Source organism: Giraffa tippelskirchi, chromosome 10, assembly GCF_054371585.1.
Source record: "Giraffa tippelskirchi isolate mGirTip1 chromosome 10, T2T-mGirTip1v1.2.pri, whole genome shotgun sequence".
NCBI classification, from domain to species: Eukaryota; Metazoa; Chordata; class Mammalia; order Artiodactyla; family Giraffidae; genus Giraffa; species Giraffa tippelskirchi.
In genome coordinates, this window is record NC_137284.1 from 137,583,219 (window position 1) to 137,600,319 (window position 17,101).

At 45.7% G+C, this 17,101-nt stretch overlaps 1 protein-coding gene, 2 long non-coding RNA genes and 1 other non-coding gene across 10 annotated transcripts in view; 3 read left to right on the forward strand and 1 right to left on the reverse strand.

Annotated features, from left to right (window-relative positions):
• KLHDC10 (kelch domain containing 10) overlaps positions 1-9,349 on the forward strand; it is a 62,866-nt gene extending 53,517 nt beyond the window's left edge. For 2 of the 3 annotated variants that reach the window (XM_081537024.1, XM_081537025.1), the window contains 2 exons: positions 1,167-1,306; positions 1,922-7,040. In XM_081537024.1, coding sequence (XP_081393150.1) covers positions 1,167-1,306; positions 1,922-2,131 — 350 coding nt within the window. In that variant the 3' untranslated portion in view covers positions 2,132-7,040. Of the gene's footprint in view, positions 1-1,166; positions 1,307-1,921; positions 7,041-8,665 lie in introns of those variants that run through there. The other variant, XM_081537026.1, reaches the window with a different exon arrangement.
• Positions 9,350-9,717: 368 nt separating this feature from the next.
• Positions 9,718-12,031, forward strand: LOC145524539 (uncharacterized). 5 transcript variants are annotated; one of them, XR_014067642.1, is made up of 5 exons: positions 9,742-9,772; positions 10,338-10,444; positions 10,750-10,848; positions 11,143-11,420; positions 11,545-12,031. It is a non-coding gene; the product is annotated as an uncharacterized LOC145524539 (long non-coding RNA). The 5 variants fall into 5 exon arrangements; XR_014067645.1 differs by lacking the exon at positions 10,338-10,444 and having other exon boundaries at positions 9,733-9,772; positions 11,143-11,424; positions 11,549-12,031; XR_014067644.1 differs by lacking the exon at positions 10,338-10,444 and having other exon boundaries at positions 9,733-9,772.
• LOC145524540 (uncharacterized) lies at positions 11,617-15,693 on the reverse strand. Its single transcript, XR_014067646.1, has 3 exons — positions 15,576-15,693; positions 13,070-13,137; positions 11,617-11,831 (listed from the first exon to the last, which is right to left on the reverse strand). It is a non-coding gene; the product is annotated as an uncharacterized LOC145524540 (long non-coding RNA).
• On the forward strand, positions 14,558-14,664 carry LOC145525006 (U6 spliceosomal RNA). The gene has a single exon (XR_014068026.1). It is a non-coding gene; the product is annotated as a U6 spliceosomal RNA (small nuclear RNA).
• Positions 15,694-17,101: the final 1,408 nt, after the last annotated feature.

Sequence of the window (17,101 nt, forward strand, 5' to 3'; positions counted from 1 at the left end):
CAGCTTAGTTCAGATTTTACTAGGATTATGCTGCCATCTCTAGTACAGAGGTGCTTTTTATTATGCTTTTGCTCTTTGGGCAAGATTTATAGATAGTGGCATTGTTCAGCTTTGCCTCTCTAAAAATGGAACCATACTTTTTTTCTGAATCCTAGCCAAAAATGTTTCTAGTGTATTTTATAGTTTAATTAGGTATTGGCTTAAACTTGATCTAGACCTGAGTTAAGACAAGGGTTCATTTGGTTCTTTGAATCCAGGCACCATACAAGCTGAATTCAGCTGTAGTTCTGAGCATTTAGTTTGAAGTTTCACATAGCCTTTGTTACATGTTGTATACTTGGTTATAACTGATTTTACAAAAACAAACAGAACAATAACAGCGATTTGAAAAAAAACAAAAAACTTTGATTTGGGGAATGTTTTTTCCTGACATTAATAACTAGCACAGATCAACTTGGGCTTCAGACTGTTCTCTTTGGGCTGAAGAAAGCTTGGAAAAACCTTTGTGCCCCCAAACTGAACATTGCAGGCTAGTTGTCTACATAGAGAACATTTGTCTCTATGGGCAGATAAATGTTTATCCTTTTAGGGACATTATTTAAAAGAAGGGTTTGCAAACTGGTGGCCTGCAGTTGTGTTTTGTTTGCCTCATGTGTGTATTACAATTTTTGAATTAGTGGCCAATACTTAAAAATCAAAAAGTTTAATTTTTCAAAAAAATCTGGATTTCCAGCTTCTCTTACAAAATTGGAAGGTCTGGTCATTGCTGACCTTAAGTCCTGCATAGCTCCATCAGCTGGAGCTGCATCACCATCTTCCCTATTAGAGCAAGTGCACTCCTGTTTGTTACCTGGCTTATCTATTTTCCCCCAACCTTCTTGCTCATTCACTTCCTATGCCTGGCACCTGGAGGTGTTTGAATTTGAGAACCTGGACATGAAGCCTCCTCAGAGGCTTGCATCCTTAGCCCTAGCAAAAATCCCAACACGGAGTTCAGACTCTAGTGAGGGACAAGGCAGCAGCTTGAGCAGCCCACCAGCTGAAGTCCCCTCTGGTATGGGAACTGGACTGGCCCCACGTCAGCTAGCCATGAGAGCTATGACAGGACATACTGTCACCATGGCTCTTTCCCTTTGTGTGATTTTGGTTTTCTCTTCCACTGATAGATGTGTTTATTTGCGGGGGCTATAATGGAGAAGTGATCCTGGGAGATATCTGGAAGCTGAATCTGCAGACTTTTCAATGGGTTAAGCTCCCAGCTACCATGCCAGAGCCAGTTTATTTTCACTGTGCAGCTGTTACACCAGTAAGTTTTCATTTTCTTATCTTCTTTATGTAGTTGCAGATGATAAGGAAATACTTTTAGGGATAGAGCAAGAAAAAAAGATGTCTGATATTAGCAAACTTGGACTAAGAATGTGTTTTTAAAACCTTTCTTCCAAAACTAGCTCTTCCTCTGAGAAAAGGGGAGAAAATCCATCATGTACAAGCTTAAAAGAGCTGCATAAAATGTAGAAGAAATGCTGCGTGTGGTATTCAGGCCCTGACAGTGATATCAAAGATGTTTCCTGGGGGGGCAGAATAATTTTACCCCCCAAATGCTGTGTTATTGAAGATTCTACTAGCTTCTTGAATGCTAAGGGCTTTATTTTAATCTCTGTATTCTTATCTTTGGCACGATGGGTACTTAATATAATCTTAGTTTAACGATGTCAAAGTTGTTGAAGTAAAAGTAATCTCTAGTTTTTCCCTTAATAACTCATTCATTATATAAATCTTTCTTGATCTCTGCACTGTGTTGGGATCAGTGAGAAATTTTTGATTTCACTTCATTCAGTTCAGCCTACTATGAATTTTTTTTGCTGAATCTTCAGCTTAAGTATCTGTTATTTATCCTCTTTTGACTGCCATTTGTTCATAGGCTGGTTGCATGTACATTCATGGAGGAGTGGTGAACATCCATGAAAATAAACGGACTGGGTCATTGTTTAAGATCTGGCTGGTGGTTCCTAGCCTGCTGGAACTGGCGTGGGAGAAGCTGCTTGCGGCCTTCCCCAACCTAGCAAACCTCTCCCGAACACAGCTTCTGCACCTTGGACTCACACAGGGACTCATCGAGCGCTTGAAATGAGGATTACTGGACTGTTCATTGATACTGGAAATGTTAATTTAAAGAGACTCCTTTATTTATGGGCAGTGTAGAATGTGCTACAGAGAGAATCGGTTACCCTGATCAAGGCCTTATTCAGAATATACATCAGATGCCTTTCTGTAAATTGTTTTAAGTTTATGGAATCTCACTTTCCCTTGTGCTTTTTTCTTTGCTTCTCTCCCTTCTGCCCCAGTACACACACATACTCACATACTCCCTCTTCCCTGATGGAGGTTGAGGGAGAGTCTGAAAGTACCTTCATAATGTTATGAATCAAGATAAGATAAAGAAAATGTTAAAGGAACTCTCAACATATGATCATGTCAGGCATTGCTCTATAAATTAAAGCAACATCGTCAATAAAAACAAAAATAAAAAAAGTAAATCCAGCAGCAATGAGAAGCAGCATTGGAGTTAGAATAAGAAGGCTAACCTTGAGAATCCTGCAGATTATAGGGAAAGCTCAGTGTTTAACATGCTGTTTTCAAAGGTACATCTAATTGAGTAGCTGGATCTAATGGCAGCAGCGGTTGGTATCTTGCGGCCTAGATACCCAAACCTATCCTTTAACTTACTTTAGAGGATAGTTAAGCAGCTCATAACCTATCTTTTAACTTGCTTTAGAGGAAAGTTAAGCAGCTCAACAACTCTCAATCAGTGATTTCTTTTCTCATCCTTCTGGTGCCAGCAGTGGTTAGAGTTGACTTGTCTAAAGACGTCATCGTGTGTGGTGGTTGTGCTGTTTGTTGTTGCTCTTAGAAATTGTGGCACAAGAACATTTCAAATCAAGAAACTCATGGTGGTCAAAGTTCTTCATTCTGGGCAGTTTTTAAATTCTCCTATGCCCGTTAATTGTTTCAAGTATCTTTTTGACTCCATCATGGGGAACTGCAGACCCTAAACATGTGTGGCATTCATGCCGTGGGACATAAAGTTCACAAGAGGCCAGAGAAGAGCAGGGCAGGAAGGGCTTCTGCTCTTGGGCTGTGAGCTTTGACTGTCATACTGGCCATTTCCTTTTAGAATGTTTCTTTTCTCACTCTGGGCCATGCACCTACCATATTCTCAGGCAATGGGTTTTATCTCTAGAAAGCCAGTTGGCTCTTGATTTTTCTCTTAGCTTTTTGCCTCATTTTCTGTCTGCTTTAATGTGCATGGTACTGTAATTGCCTAGTAATTGGATTGAAGGTCTTGGGGAAAAGCCACAGGTCATTCTTCTTGAAGAACTAGGTATCATTTTAAAAACTAGCATGCAGAAGAAAAGAAACAGAATCGTTCACTTCTTTGGTGTGAAGTTTTAGTTCTGGTTTGTTTTATATTGTATTTTAATTTTAAAACAGAAATTACTTAAATTTTCACTTGCTTTGCCATCAGTGACCTACGGAGACATGAGCAGTTGGAGGTCCTTATGTGTATGAAAGGTGCTAAAGGTGTGCAGGAGGGCACAGTGCTGATCATCCCGTTGGTTACATCACAACAGGAGACTCAGACAGAAGACTGGGGACATATTTTTCCTTTAAGTGCCTCTTTTTCACTTAGCTTTTAAGATTATTCTTGTTTTTCCTTCATCTCAGAAGGGAATCTCTTAGGCTCATGTGTGGATTTAAAATCACCTTTGAGTTATAGCTGAAAAGTTACTATCTAGTGTTCAGTTTTGGGAAAGAGAAAAATGTGGCCTCTGGACTTGGACTGCTAACTTCCAGGCCTTATTATAATCTCCCAACCATGTGGGATTGAGTTCATGGAGCCTGTGTTCTGAAGGGTCTTATCATCTTTCATCTGTGAGTTTGGGTCCTTTGCAGGGGTGAGGGGTTAGGGGAGAGGAGGAAAGGAGCAATTCCTCTGGAGGCCTCATCCCCACATTGCCATGATCAGTCTGGCCTTTTAACCTCTTACTACCCACTGCTAGGCTTGTTCCTGTGAGGAGCTCTCTCCAGACCAAGTCAGTCTGAGCAGCTCTGTTAGTTCAAAACAAAGTTTTGCTGCATGACTCCAGTCTAGTCTCTGGATGTTTGTGGGGGGTGGGGAAACTATCCATAATTAAGTCACACTACTCAGGGTGGCAGAAGGATCTTTGTCATGGATTCATAGGGACCAAAGACTGAATGCTCAGCCTCTGTGCTTATCCTTCCGTAGTCTTGGGATATAAGCAGGTCTCTAATTCTGCGACACCAGAGAGCTAAAAGAGAGACTGGTTCAATCCACACTTGCTAGCCTCCTTTTTAAAGCCTTCCGAAGGCAGTCTTCTTTGACGTGGACTTTGAAGGCCTGACATCCAAGACCCTGCGTGTGACATTTTCATAAAAGTACATACCCTTGGTCTAAAGTGTCTTCTTTTAATATAACACTGGTGAAAATGATGTAGTATGATCAGCTCCTAGTGCTATAGAACCACATAGGTGCACATGTTCTGGATGCCAAATGAGACTGTGTGTATGATGACTTAAATGTAGATGACTAGAGTTTTATATAGGGGGTCACCAGGCATTTAGTATATCCATAACCAGCACTCTGAATGCCTGACACTGTTACTTGATTTAGGAAAGTTTATGCCTGCTGCTTCTCTGCCTCTTTGAGGTACTCCCAGCTATCTTACTACAGTCCTATAAGTTTAAGTGCAATATATAGAAACACATATGGATATATACAGATTATATATAGGGTGTGACTGTAAAGCAGGTAGACTACTTTTTTGTATCTGTCTTGGGGAAGCCAGCTCACTACTTTAGAGTTAAAATTATACCAGAAATTTGAGATGTGATTGGCTGACTTAGGCCAACTCTTGGTAAACCTGGATTTCAAGTCCAGTATCTCCTTACTCTAACTCTTGTGCTAATAAGCCCAAGACTTTCCCCAGTCATCTTTGTACTCAATGTCATGTTTGCATATCTTCTTACATTTCTTTGCCCAGGAACAAGGAAGTCTACCTGTAAGAAGTTTTTTAAATGGAGAATTAAAACCTAATATTTAATACTATCAGTTCTCCCAGGTATATACTAATTTATCTGTGAATGTAATACTTTATTACTTGAAGAAAATGATGACTTTCTTCATTTAATAAAGTATTTTCCATATTCTGGAAAATCTATAAACCAATATAGAATAGATTGAAATTTTAATTGTTCTTCAGGGGTCAAACTGAAACCCTTTTTACTGGCAGAATCTTCTGTTTTCAGGGCCCTGGAACATGATATAAAGATTTGCTCTAAACTATTTATGTCCAATACATAGCTAATTTAAAAATATAATAATAAACATTAACATTTCTAAGCAAAAGGTATATTAACAGTGACCTTTGGTTACCCAGAGTAACCAGATTAAAGCACAGATAATTGAAATCCGTAGATAATCGGTGTTTCAACTTTCCTATCAACCACCTGATTCATTTACAGTTCTTCCTTCTCCCTACCCCGTTCCCACAAGTACCTCATTTTCAGTGGAGTGGGGCTAATGCGTAGTTAGAAATGGAAAAGCAGGAATCCCAGAGGGACTAGAAACCAGCAAACATGAAAGCAGCTTGATTAGCTGTAGTTGGTCAACAAGATGACAGCTGTTAATGCTGAGTTTAGATATCACTCTTTGCTCTTCTGCTTTGGCATAGTCTCCTGCCCTGAGTTCTAGGCTGTCTCTCCTGTAACCGCCAAAGAACTCTTAGCACATATTAGAAGAAAAAGCTGTGTATGATGCACAAGAAATCCCATCATTTGAATACATTTCTTTGGCTCTCTTTGCAAACACTTGCTTTCCCACTGTTCTTGAAGGAACCTTCGTTTTCCTTAGGAGATACCTTTTCCAGCCATACAGCTTGGCTTGTAGGAAAGGTTAAATTATCCTTTAAGACTATGTTGGTCTTAATTCTCTGAAACCAGTTTGTTTTTATGTGTCTTACAGATGTTTAGAAGGTGGTATAGGTTATTGAATTGTCTACCTGCCAGCACTCTGATGTAGCACAATAAGCCATTTTCCTTCTTCTTCATTGTTCTAGCATTGAGCTCCAGGATGGATGAGGGTTTATGGTCCTAAGATCATAAGCTTCCAAAACCAGTCACCACTGGCTTCAATTGCTTACATTCCCCAAATGCCTTGGGGGTCCAGGGCCTTGGCAGGGCCTGAGGTAGGTTTGGTAGAGTTCCGTGACCTCTGTGTGTCGCCACCAGGTCATGCCCAGCAGCGGTGTTTCCCTTCTAAAGTCATTAGATTCGGTGGAAAGTGACTTCTTCCCTCATCTGGTGTTAAGAAAAAAAGTTTTGAGTTGTGCTTCAAAAAGTGGTACCATCTCTTTAGGATAATTTTAATGCTTTCATCTTTTTTTCTTCTTCACTTTTTACAAGTTTTGAAAAGGACCTGCTTAGTCACTGTACAGGGTGAGTCAGAGGCAGTTTCACCAAGCTGTAGTAATTGCTGTTTTACTAGTTGCACATTTAGAATACAAAGGAGGCATCAGAAACACACTGACTTTCTCTGAAGCCACTTCCTTGTACACAGAGTCTGAGCAGGGACAGCGCCAGGCATCTCCCTCTAACGGCACCTGCCAGTGAGGCTTTCAGTGGAAGGACGTGGGCACGAAAGGGAACCCTCACTCAATAGTCTCTGAGGATGAGCCTGGGCTTGGCTCTTGGTACAGGGTATGCTTAGGCCACACACGATGCTTGCCTTACTTTAAAAAGCTATTTGCCACAGTCCTGTTAAATAGTGTGGAAGTCCTTTTGCAGTCTGGTGTGCATGCCATATGATCAGGACAGCTTTTCCACCTTACCTGGTTTCCTACAAGCAGGTAGGAAATATAATGAATTTACCCTAAAATGTCCAATCTGTATTTATGTATCTTGTCAGTGTTTTGCTGTTGGTTTTCTAAAACAATCTGATCAATAAATCTTATCCAGATCTATTTGGTTCAAGGCCACCTTGATTGTCTGATGGTAATGTGATGCTCTGATGGTAATGTGATTGTCTGATGGCAACGTGAGCTCGCCTGTATGACCTAAGCATCAGTCCCACCTGCCGCCACCACATCCTTTACCACCCACAGGGACAGCTTTTCTCTGTAATATCTGTGTGTCTTCCACGTTTCATGCCCACAGGCACTGTGCGTGCCTTCTCTCTGCTCCCATTCTGGAACTCCTGGACACATGTAGTCCCCTCAACACAACTCGGCTCCCTCCAGGACATCAGCAAGGGAGTGACTGCGGGGCAAGTCATACTCCCTTTTACTGTCTTGTCCCATATATTCCACAGACCACTGCTAGACAAGTTTATATGGATGTACCAAGACTTCCAAAGGGTTGGAGAAGCTACAGGGAATTCAGAGGAAAAATGTGAATCTTTACATACAGAGTCACGACTCTCTGTATGATTCAAGGGAAAAACCAGTGGTTTCTAAGCATGAGGGATGACTGTTAAAAACAGATTCCTAGGTCCAAATCTCAAAGATTGTTTTTGTAGGTGAGTTACTTTAACAAACTCCTTAGTTGATTGCATTTTAGCTGATCAATGACATTTGGGAATCCCTGTCCCACAGCTGAGCTAACTGCCTGGTGCTGGCTGAGATGACTGCGAGACCTCTGTACCTTACTTGTCACCTTCACACTTATTTGCCCAACAAAGAACTAGAGCAAAGGCCAGAATGAATGCTTCCAAAAACTTGCCCTGTTAGAACTGAGTACACAGATGGCAGACTGGCCACCCATATTTATCTCCTCTACCTCTTGGTAAACCACTAGTGATAATAGTAAAATAGTCCTAGTTTTCTTTTCCCTAAGATAGGCCTAATAACTATAACCCATCTCTTGATATTATTGTGTGGCTTAAACATGTGTAGAGTGCTCAGAACGATGTTCAGCACATAATAAGCATTATTCAGTTGCTTTCTAGAGATGATGGAATAAGAAATAAAGGTGAAGTACCTTTACTTATTAAAATTATAAAGATAACCCAGTAAAGAAACCAAATAGAGGAAGATGAGGTAGTAGAGAGAGTCAGTGTTGGAAGAGAGATAAATCCTCATTTTCCATGTCAGGAAGGAAATACATAGAATACCTAAAATAACCAGGGAAGCATATTAATTAGAAATATAAAGAAGAAACAGGGGCTTCCCTGGTGGCTCAGTGGTAAAGAATATGCCTGCCAATGCAGGAGACACAGGTTCGATCCCACGGGAAGATCCTACATGCCGCGAAGCAACTAAGCCCATGTACCACAACTCCTAAGCCTGTGCTCTAGAGCTGGGGAGCCACAATTGCTGAAGCTCTTGAACTCTAGAGTTCATGCTCCACAGAAGAAAGCCACTATAGTGAGAAGCCCTATGCCCCACAACTAGAGAAAAGCCTGTGCAGCAACCAAGACCCAGCACAGCCTAAATAAATAAAAATAAATTAAAAAAAGAAATGGAGGAAAAAAACAGACAAAAGAGCTAACAACTGTAAGAGAGCTTGGGAGATAAGATGGGCTGCAGAGGGAGCTGCTGTTTCCTTAAGTGTGTGTTCTTGGTTTTTTTTTTTTTCCTTTATAATGCAGAAACCCTGTGCAGCTCTTTCAATTTAGTTCTTCTTCAAGACTGTAACCCTGGGTCCCTTCTGGCCAAGTCTGCTTGTAAATGACTGGATGATTGAAAAGATGGAGAAGTCTTACCCCCTTTCACAGACTGTGAAACCAAGACAAGCCAACTTATGTGATTTGCCACGAGAGTTACCCAGACCTGCAAAGCCCAGAAAAAGGGCGCCCCGCCTACAGTTCCGAGAGGTTTTCTATAAGAACTGTCATCCACCAGGCAGGGCCTGGCTGCAGACAGCAGGTCATGACCAAGAAAATGCTAGTGGAAGGGCATCTGGAGAACCATATCCCCCCCGCCCCCACTTCCTGGGTGTGGGCCATTTGGGGCAGTGAAGCCCTGGCACTGGAGTTATACTTCAGGATGCAGGATACCCCACATCCCCCCTCCACTCCAGAACTGAGATTCCAGCCACCCTGCCATCCTGGCTTTTCCCCACTGGGCAGGGTTGGGGATGCCCGCTGCACAGACACTGGGCAGTGTTTCTCTGTCAGCAGCAAGATGGCCTGGTGGGGACTTCCCTCGTGGTCCAATGGTTAAGAGCTTCCAATGCAGGGGGTACGGATTCAGTCCCAGGTTGGGGAGTTAAGATGCTGCAACCCAATGCTGCGGCCAAAAAAATAAATAAACAAAGGTGGCCTGGTGCTGAACTCAGGTATTCTGAAGAGCTGTCTGGGTGGATCCCCTGCCAATTCCCCCCTCTCCCCACCAGCAGAAATTAAGCCAACGGAGCTCCCCTAGAGGAGGCAATTGCCTCCTGGTGCGCCATGCAGCAGGGAATATGGCCCTGCCTTCAGGGAGCTTCCATCTGGGGTGGGTGGAATGGGGCTGATGTAAATACGAACTATTTTACGTTTTACATAGAAAAGTTAGATAAAACCTAGGAACCCATTGAATGTGCAGGAAGCTAGAAAGCGCCAGTGAGGACAAATGTTATTATAACGGACCAGAGCATTTCAAATGTTATTATCACGAACCTGACATGGACAAAACCCACCTCCTGTAGTCTTCCAGAAGGAAGGAGCAAGGGGAACCCGGAAGCAGAGGTGCAGAATGCGAGAAAGGAGAGGCAGGTGAGGCAGATCAAGAAGAGCTGGGCAAATAGTTTGGCTTTTATTTAAGAGCAAGTGAGACGCTTTTAAGCCAGGGAGAACACAGAAGGATGCTTCTGGCTGCCCCAGGGAGGGTGCGAGAGGAAGCAGAACTCTGTTGGGAGGACATGGCGGTGGTCCAGGCAGGGTGAGGATGCTTCCGGCCAGCCAGGGCACACTGGTCAGGGCTGGATTTCAGCTCTCCTCCCTCCCCACCCTCAGCAGGGTGCCCTTGTGTAGTGAACACACCTGTCTAGCTCTGATCAGAGGCCTGCGAGAGGAGCCTCGGACCCTCACCACTAACGCTATCGGAGGGCCCAGAGTTTCCCACTGCAGCCACCAGGCCTAGGACCCTCTCCACTAACGCTATCGGAGGGCCCAGAGTTTCCCACTGCAGCCACCAGGCCTAGCCGAGCGGCTCCCTGGATTGGAAAGGGACGAGGGAGGGGGGGAAACCACTCTGAACCGGAATGATCTGGTTTAGAGCAGGCTGGCTTTCTCTCCTCTCCCTCCCCGTCCCTCCGCCCTCCCTCCCGTTCTGCCGCAGGCTGGTTTTTGCCGCAGTCCCTTACCAAGGTAAACAGAGGAGGGGAGGAGGGAGGACTGCTCTGTTTCCATGGCAACCCTGAGGGCCGTTGATAATGGCGGTCTCGGGTATGTGAGCGTGACTTCTGGGGGAAGGAAAGGCTCACTAGAAAAGCCACGGGGAGGAAGGCCGGCTCCACCACGCACCCGCTTGAGGGGTGGGGGGTGGTTCTGGAACGTGGTGTGGGCCTGGAGGAGGGGAGAAGAGGCAGGAGTTGGGCCCTCTCGGGGGTGAGAGGCAGATAAGCCAGAGGGCAGGGGACACACACAGCTATGGAGCTGTCACGCATCCTCACACCCAGGGGAGCAGAAAACAGCTGCCAGAGCTCTCCGAGCCTCCCCAGACTCACACTTCGCTATCTCTTTCTGGAAAGATCCTTTCGCGGGGCAGCTCAGCACAGGGGCAGTCACAGATGCGATCCCGAGCCGCACGCCCAAGGACAGTGTTTGTCTGAAATGAACAGCCTGAGCGGGTGAGCTGGGGGGACACTGCGTTCCCTGCCATGCTCCCCTCAGAAGCTTTCCTGGGCTCTTCCTGTCCCTCCTTCAGACCCCGGGAAGGCTTTGACACCTCAATGTGGCGTCATGACTGGAAAAGTCATCCTTTTGTTGAAGGGGTGAGGGTAATGAAATAACAAGCTAACTTCCCCATAGTACTTCGGGTGTAGGGGTCACAGAGGAGTGCCCCCCGGACGGGAACTGCCTTTCACCGTGCCTCGCTCCAGCTACTGAGGGGAGCCCTCCCTCACACTGTGTTCCGCCCTCAGGAGCAACCTGAGGGCATCATTAACCGCTTCTGATTGCAAGGCTTCGTCTGCAAAACTCGTTCCACCAGAAGAGTCGGCCCAGCAGCTCCTGGGAACGGCCTTTCCTATCTCTCACCTGTGTGCACAGAGATGGGAGAAAATCCCCGACAGAGGGAGCTTGTAGGTGGTAAACTTCCTGCCCCAGTGAAGCAGAAGGAACCTGCTCAGAGGCAAAGCCTGCGGTAGTGACATTACAGGGGGAGGCGCAGAGAGAGGCCCTCTAACCTCAGTTTCCTCAGGCACGTGGAGAATCCTGGCAGTGGGGCTTCAGAGCCCAGGAGTCGCTCCCCCCCCCCACCCCCGCATGCTCTCTAGCCCACACCCTTCTCTTAGCCTGGGCCCTGGGCTGTGGTCTGCCTGCAGGTAGACACCTTCAGGGCAGAACCAGGGCAGGCTGGAAACCCAGGGGAACACCGGAACAAGACACAGAGATGCTTTCTTCCTTTCAACACCTGAGTGTCAAGTTTACTCAGCTCTTTCCATGGCCTGTGGATTCCAAACTTCTCTGACTTTTAACTCCTGCCACCTTCTTCCAGCCACAGCACCTCCTCGATTGTGTGTGTCCCCTGCCCTCCACAGTTCCTCGACCAGTCAGGCATGCTCCTGTGTCAGGGCCTCTCACCTCCTTCGGTTCTTTGTTCAACTGTCATCTTCTCCATGAGGCAGAGCCAGGGCAAGGGTGAGGTTAGTGAGGGAACTCAGCCTTCCCTGACTCCTCTATTTAAAATTGTAGACTGCCACCCACACTAGTAGTCCCTATCCTCTTCCGAAAGCATGGAACACCATCTCACTTAGTATTTATCTTATTTATTGTCCAACTTCTCTATTAAAGGTGTCATGAGGGTAGGAATCATCTCTGCCATGTTCTTGTTCTATTTTCCCCAAGAGCCTAGAACAGAGCCTTGCATGCAATATACACTGCTGGATGGATGGATGGATGGGCTGATGGATGGATAAATGAGGCCACAGGTTCAATGTGCTCAATCGTGTCTAACTCTTTGAGACCCCATGGACTGTAGCCCGCCAAGCTCCTCTGTCCATGGGATTCTCCAGACAAGAATACTGGAGTGGGTTGCCATTCCCTTCTCCAGGAGACTCTTCTCAACCCAGGGATCAAACCTGCGTCTCTTGTGTCTCCTGGGTTGGCAGGCAGATTCTTTGCCACTAGCAAAGAAGTGGGAAGCCCGATACAGGTGCAGTGTGTTTTGTCTTTCAGCTGTTCTCAAAACAAGTAAAGGCGTTTTGCATGCAGCCTGAGAAGGGACTGGCAGAGTGACCTCTAACACTCTCCTGGGAAGGCACCCATGGGATGCTAAGGATTTACTACTAAAAAGAGGGAAAACTAGCTTAAAAAAAAAAAATGAAGATGGACACTGCTATTTCTACCAGGCCTGAGAGCCTCTGCAGGCTTTAAAATTCCTTCTGTGGGGCAGCGTTGATGCATGGGTGGAGCCTCGCATCCAGGAGCCTGCCCACTGGGTGGAGTAAAACAAGGTGGAGGCCAGTAACTAAGGTGTGCCCCTGCTCCCTCCCCAGGCCTAGGAGTTTGGGGGGTTGCTCAGGGTGGGCGGCCATGAGGCAGCTCTCTGTGGGCTTTGAGCCCAAATGGGACAGCAAGAGACTCAGGGGGTACACTGAGAGAAGATGCAAGAAAGACGGTGGAGGGGGTGAGGAGAGTGGGGGGAGGGACCACTCTTAGAACCACACTAGTTCTTCTCTCCAGCTGGAGCCCTGAGACCTGCAACTGTGGGTTCCGTGTGTCCCTCTGGTTCATGAGGCTGCCTGTGTACTGCTCACTGACTCACTGATGCCAAATCCCCTGACGGTAACCAGCAACAGAAGGGTCTAACAATCCATCAGTCAAACTCCCACTTGCAGCGTGAGTCACCTTCAATTTCCTGCTGCCCGCCTCTTTCCTGATTGACCTGATAAATTCAGGACAGCTTTTATTCCTTTCTGCAAAAAACAAAAAAACTGCTATTAAGATTTACAGAGCCAAAAGCTGGTACAATGTAATCTTCAGAGTAATTTACACAGTGAGTTTCAGAAGATGAGAAGTTAGCATTTCAGAGGTAATTTCATAAAAAGGATGATCAGATTAATCACTGTGTCAATTTAATAGTGGTGTCTAAAATAATTAATTAGCTTTCTTGGAGTCAGCAGTGTGAAAAGGGACTCTAAAAGATATAAAAACGACTGTGTCAGACAGTAAGTGTGTTTTGGGCAATAGATCTTGAGAAAATTCTCACTGGTGGAACGTCTGGCATGGCTTCTGTGCAACGGAGACAGATGGGAAAGAGAAAAGCTCTGAGAGTGCCCAGGTTCCCTGAGACCCTCTGGTGGAGACTTGTCTGTGCTTGTTGAATGCAGGCTGACCTGCCACGTGTAGAACCGTCTGGTGACACCTGGAAAATGCATCTATCCATGCTGCCAGTTGACAGGCTGCTCTGATGGGAGAGCAGGTGTGAGTGGCAGTCTGCTTGTGAAATTACCTGTGAGACTCCGAGATGGAATAAAATCCGCTTGGCTGGGGCTGGTTATAAACAGTCTGAATAGCTCCATAGCAACGTAGCACTCAACCAGCTGCCACATGTTGGAGCAAGGCTGTGTTCTCAGCAGGCATTATAGGTTGCACTGTGTCTCCCCCCCCACCGCCAAAAAATGATATGTTGCAGCCCTAACTTGTAGTACCTCAGAAAGTGACCTTATTCAGCAATAGTGTCTTTACAGAGACACTATTGAAATCATTAGGATGGGTCCTACCTAATCCAACATGACTGGCGTGTTTAGAAAAAGGAGAAATTTGAACACACACACGGACACACGGAGAACAGCATGTGAATGTGAAGGCGGAAACCAGTGATACATCTGCAAGCTAAGGAACACCAAAGATTGCCAGCCAACCACCAGAGCTAGGAGAGAGGTATGAACCCTGTCAAATCTTGATCCAGAACGGGTAGCCTCCAGAGCTATGTGACAATTTCTGTTGAAGTCACCAGGTTTGCGGTATGTTGTTATGACTGATCTACAGAACTACTTCCATGGGGGCACTGTAGAGGCTTTGTGTTATCAAGACTTAGGTGTTATTTTTCTTAATGTTTCTGTACTTTTTGTTTTTTACAAGATTATCTTTTTTTGGAGCAGTTTAAGGTTTACAGCAAAACAGAGAAAGGTATAGAAATTTTCCATATACTCCCTGCCTCTACACAGGCACAGCTTCTTCCACTATTAACGTCCCCCACCAGAGGGGTACGTTTGTTGCAAAGGATGACACATCATAAGCAGGCATAATTCAGTTTTCCTTAGGGTTCAATCTTGTACATTCTACATATTTTATTAAAGAATACTTTTTTTTTAATTAAAGACACATATTACAGTGCTTGCTTCAGCAGCACATATACTAAAATTGGAATGATGCTGAGAATATTAGCATGGCCCCTGCTCAAGGATGACATGCAAATTTGTGAAGCATTTCATATTTAAAAAAAAGAGAGAGAGATACATGTTACGTGTATCTATCATCACAGTATCATACAGAATAATGTCACTGCCCTAAAAATCTTTTGTGCATTACCAATTCACCTCCCCTCCCCTCATCCCCTGGCAACCACTGATATTTTCACTGTCTACATGGTTTTGTTTTTTCCAGAATGTCATAGTTGGGAAATGCAGTATGTAGCCTTTTCAGATTGGCTTCTTTCACTTGGTTTCCTCCATGTCTTTTCATAGTTTGATACCTCATTTAAGTGCTGAATAATACTCCTCTATCTGGATATACTACAGTTTATCTATTTCTGTTTTTTCTTAAAAAATTTTTTTCAACACCAACTCAGGGCTGAGTAGTAGGTATGAGACAAATCTGAGTAGTAAGTATAAGAGTATTCTCTATACTTTCTCTTAAAGGATTAAAAAAGAAGACTCAGTGTCTTTTTACTGGCGTAGGTGGCGCTGAGCCTTGGGTCATGTGATTTCTGCCTGTGGAGAGCCTGCCCTGAAAAGGACAAGCCAGCGGCTGAGTGGGCTCTGACGCCCTGGGTGCACCTGGACCCATCTGGCCAGGCCCCGGGAGGTTAGTTACATGAGCTTTAAACCAAACATGGCTTTGAGTCTTCACGATTCTATTTAGAATGTGATCTTCTGGACCTTGCTTTCCTCCTCTCTAAAATGAGAAAAACTGCCCTCCAAAGGTTGTGAGACCCTAGCCCAAGAAGAAAAAACAGAATGACCTGTAAAGTGCCAGTGTCAGCAGGTATCTGATTAGATTCTTCCTGGGTGGTTGATGTCATTCTTTACAGCCTGGGAGGAGCTCTGGTCCCAGCCTCGGGAGCCGGGAGCCGCACCATCCACCCAGCTGCCGCCCCCCAGCCCCATTCCCACCTCAAGCCCTTGCTGACCTCATGAGGCTCTCTCTCCGGGGTTTGCCTCTCGTGCTTCAGGAAGCGAGCTCTTCCTCACCACCACTTCTTCCCACCACAGTCAGGCCACCCCAACCTCTGTATCTCAAGCTGCTCCCTGGGAGGATGACTGACAGTCAGTTCTTTCAGAAAGGGCACAAGTGGCCGAGACGGTGACAACCTCCAGGGCCGGCTTGTGGTGTCCTACCAGTCAAAGAGGGCAAAGCTTCCATGGCTGAAGAAAGGAGTCTGAGAGGCAGCGAGGTGAGAGAGTGAGCTGGCCAAGCAGTGCAAGGCTGCAGTGTGTCCTTCAGTGGGGAGATGTCCCCCAAACTGGAGCATCATCCACATCCCTTTTGGGAGAGAAGAGCCCAGCCCCTTCCTCACGGTAGCACTTCCAAGAGCAGAGCCTGAGCCTCAGCCTGAGTTTCAATCCTGCCTTCTTCCTGCTCCCTTAGCCTCTTCTTCCCAGGGATACATCAGGTGGGGCAGGGGTTAGTCAGCCATTGCCGGGGTTTGGGGGGGCCATGGGAGTTTAGGGGCAGCCTCCCAGTCTCCCAAATTCAGGCTTCCTGTCAGTGGTTCCTCAAAAAAGGGAAGGTCAGCACAAACCACCAACACTCCTTCCCACTCCTGCCTCGACGTCACCACTGGGAAGATTGTTCTCTTTCCTTCACAGGTTTAGGTATAAGTTCCCCCCAATGAGAGCAGGATGGCCTCCAGAAGAGGCCTGAGAAATCCTGAACTTGGAATTGAGGGAAGAATTGACCCCTTTTCTTGTCTTTTCATCCAGTGTTATTGACTCCTGCTTTCTAAGACGTTTCCACATTTCTTCCCTGGGAGCCCTCTTGTGGTGCCGTCAGCCCTTCCCAAAGATGCCATGTTGGAATTGTGGATTTGGAACAGGGCATAGAGGAGGGCTGGGGTGGGGTGGGGGCAGTGGGATGCAGGAAGCAGATGATACTTTAGGTATAAGCTGTTTGGGACCACAGCTTATCTTTGGGTAAACTTGGATCCTAAAGTGTTGCAATCACTCACTTTTCCCTGGGAGGGAAGTCAAACCCAGATGGTGCCATCCATTTCCCTCACACTCTGGCAAGGTCACTGGAAGGGCCAGCTGGCAGCTTTCTTGTTATTGTAACTATTTAACTCTTTAACGTTCTACTGATTAAAGTCCTTAAATCTCAAGACGCCAGATAGAAACCAAGTAATAGAGCCCTTCTGGTTTCCTTTTCAAGAGATCAGGATTGGGAAAGGACTCGGATAGGACAGAGGATGGAAACGTTGTTGGCTAGGTGCCCTGGAGTTTGTTGTCCAGAGGGCTTGGTGAGCTGTGAATGACTTTCATAGCTCCTCCCTGCAGGGAGTGTTGTCAGACTCTATTTTCCAGAAAGCTCTCATAATAGTTTCTGTATGACTTTGGGCTTCACAGGCTTCAGTTAAAATCTGACTTGGTTAAGAAACCTGCCCAAGGCCACTTAGCTGGTAAGCAGGGGAGTTGGAGCTCTGAATGCAAAACCTAAATG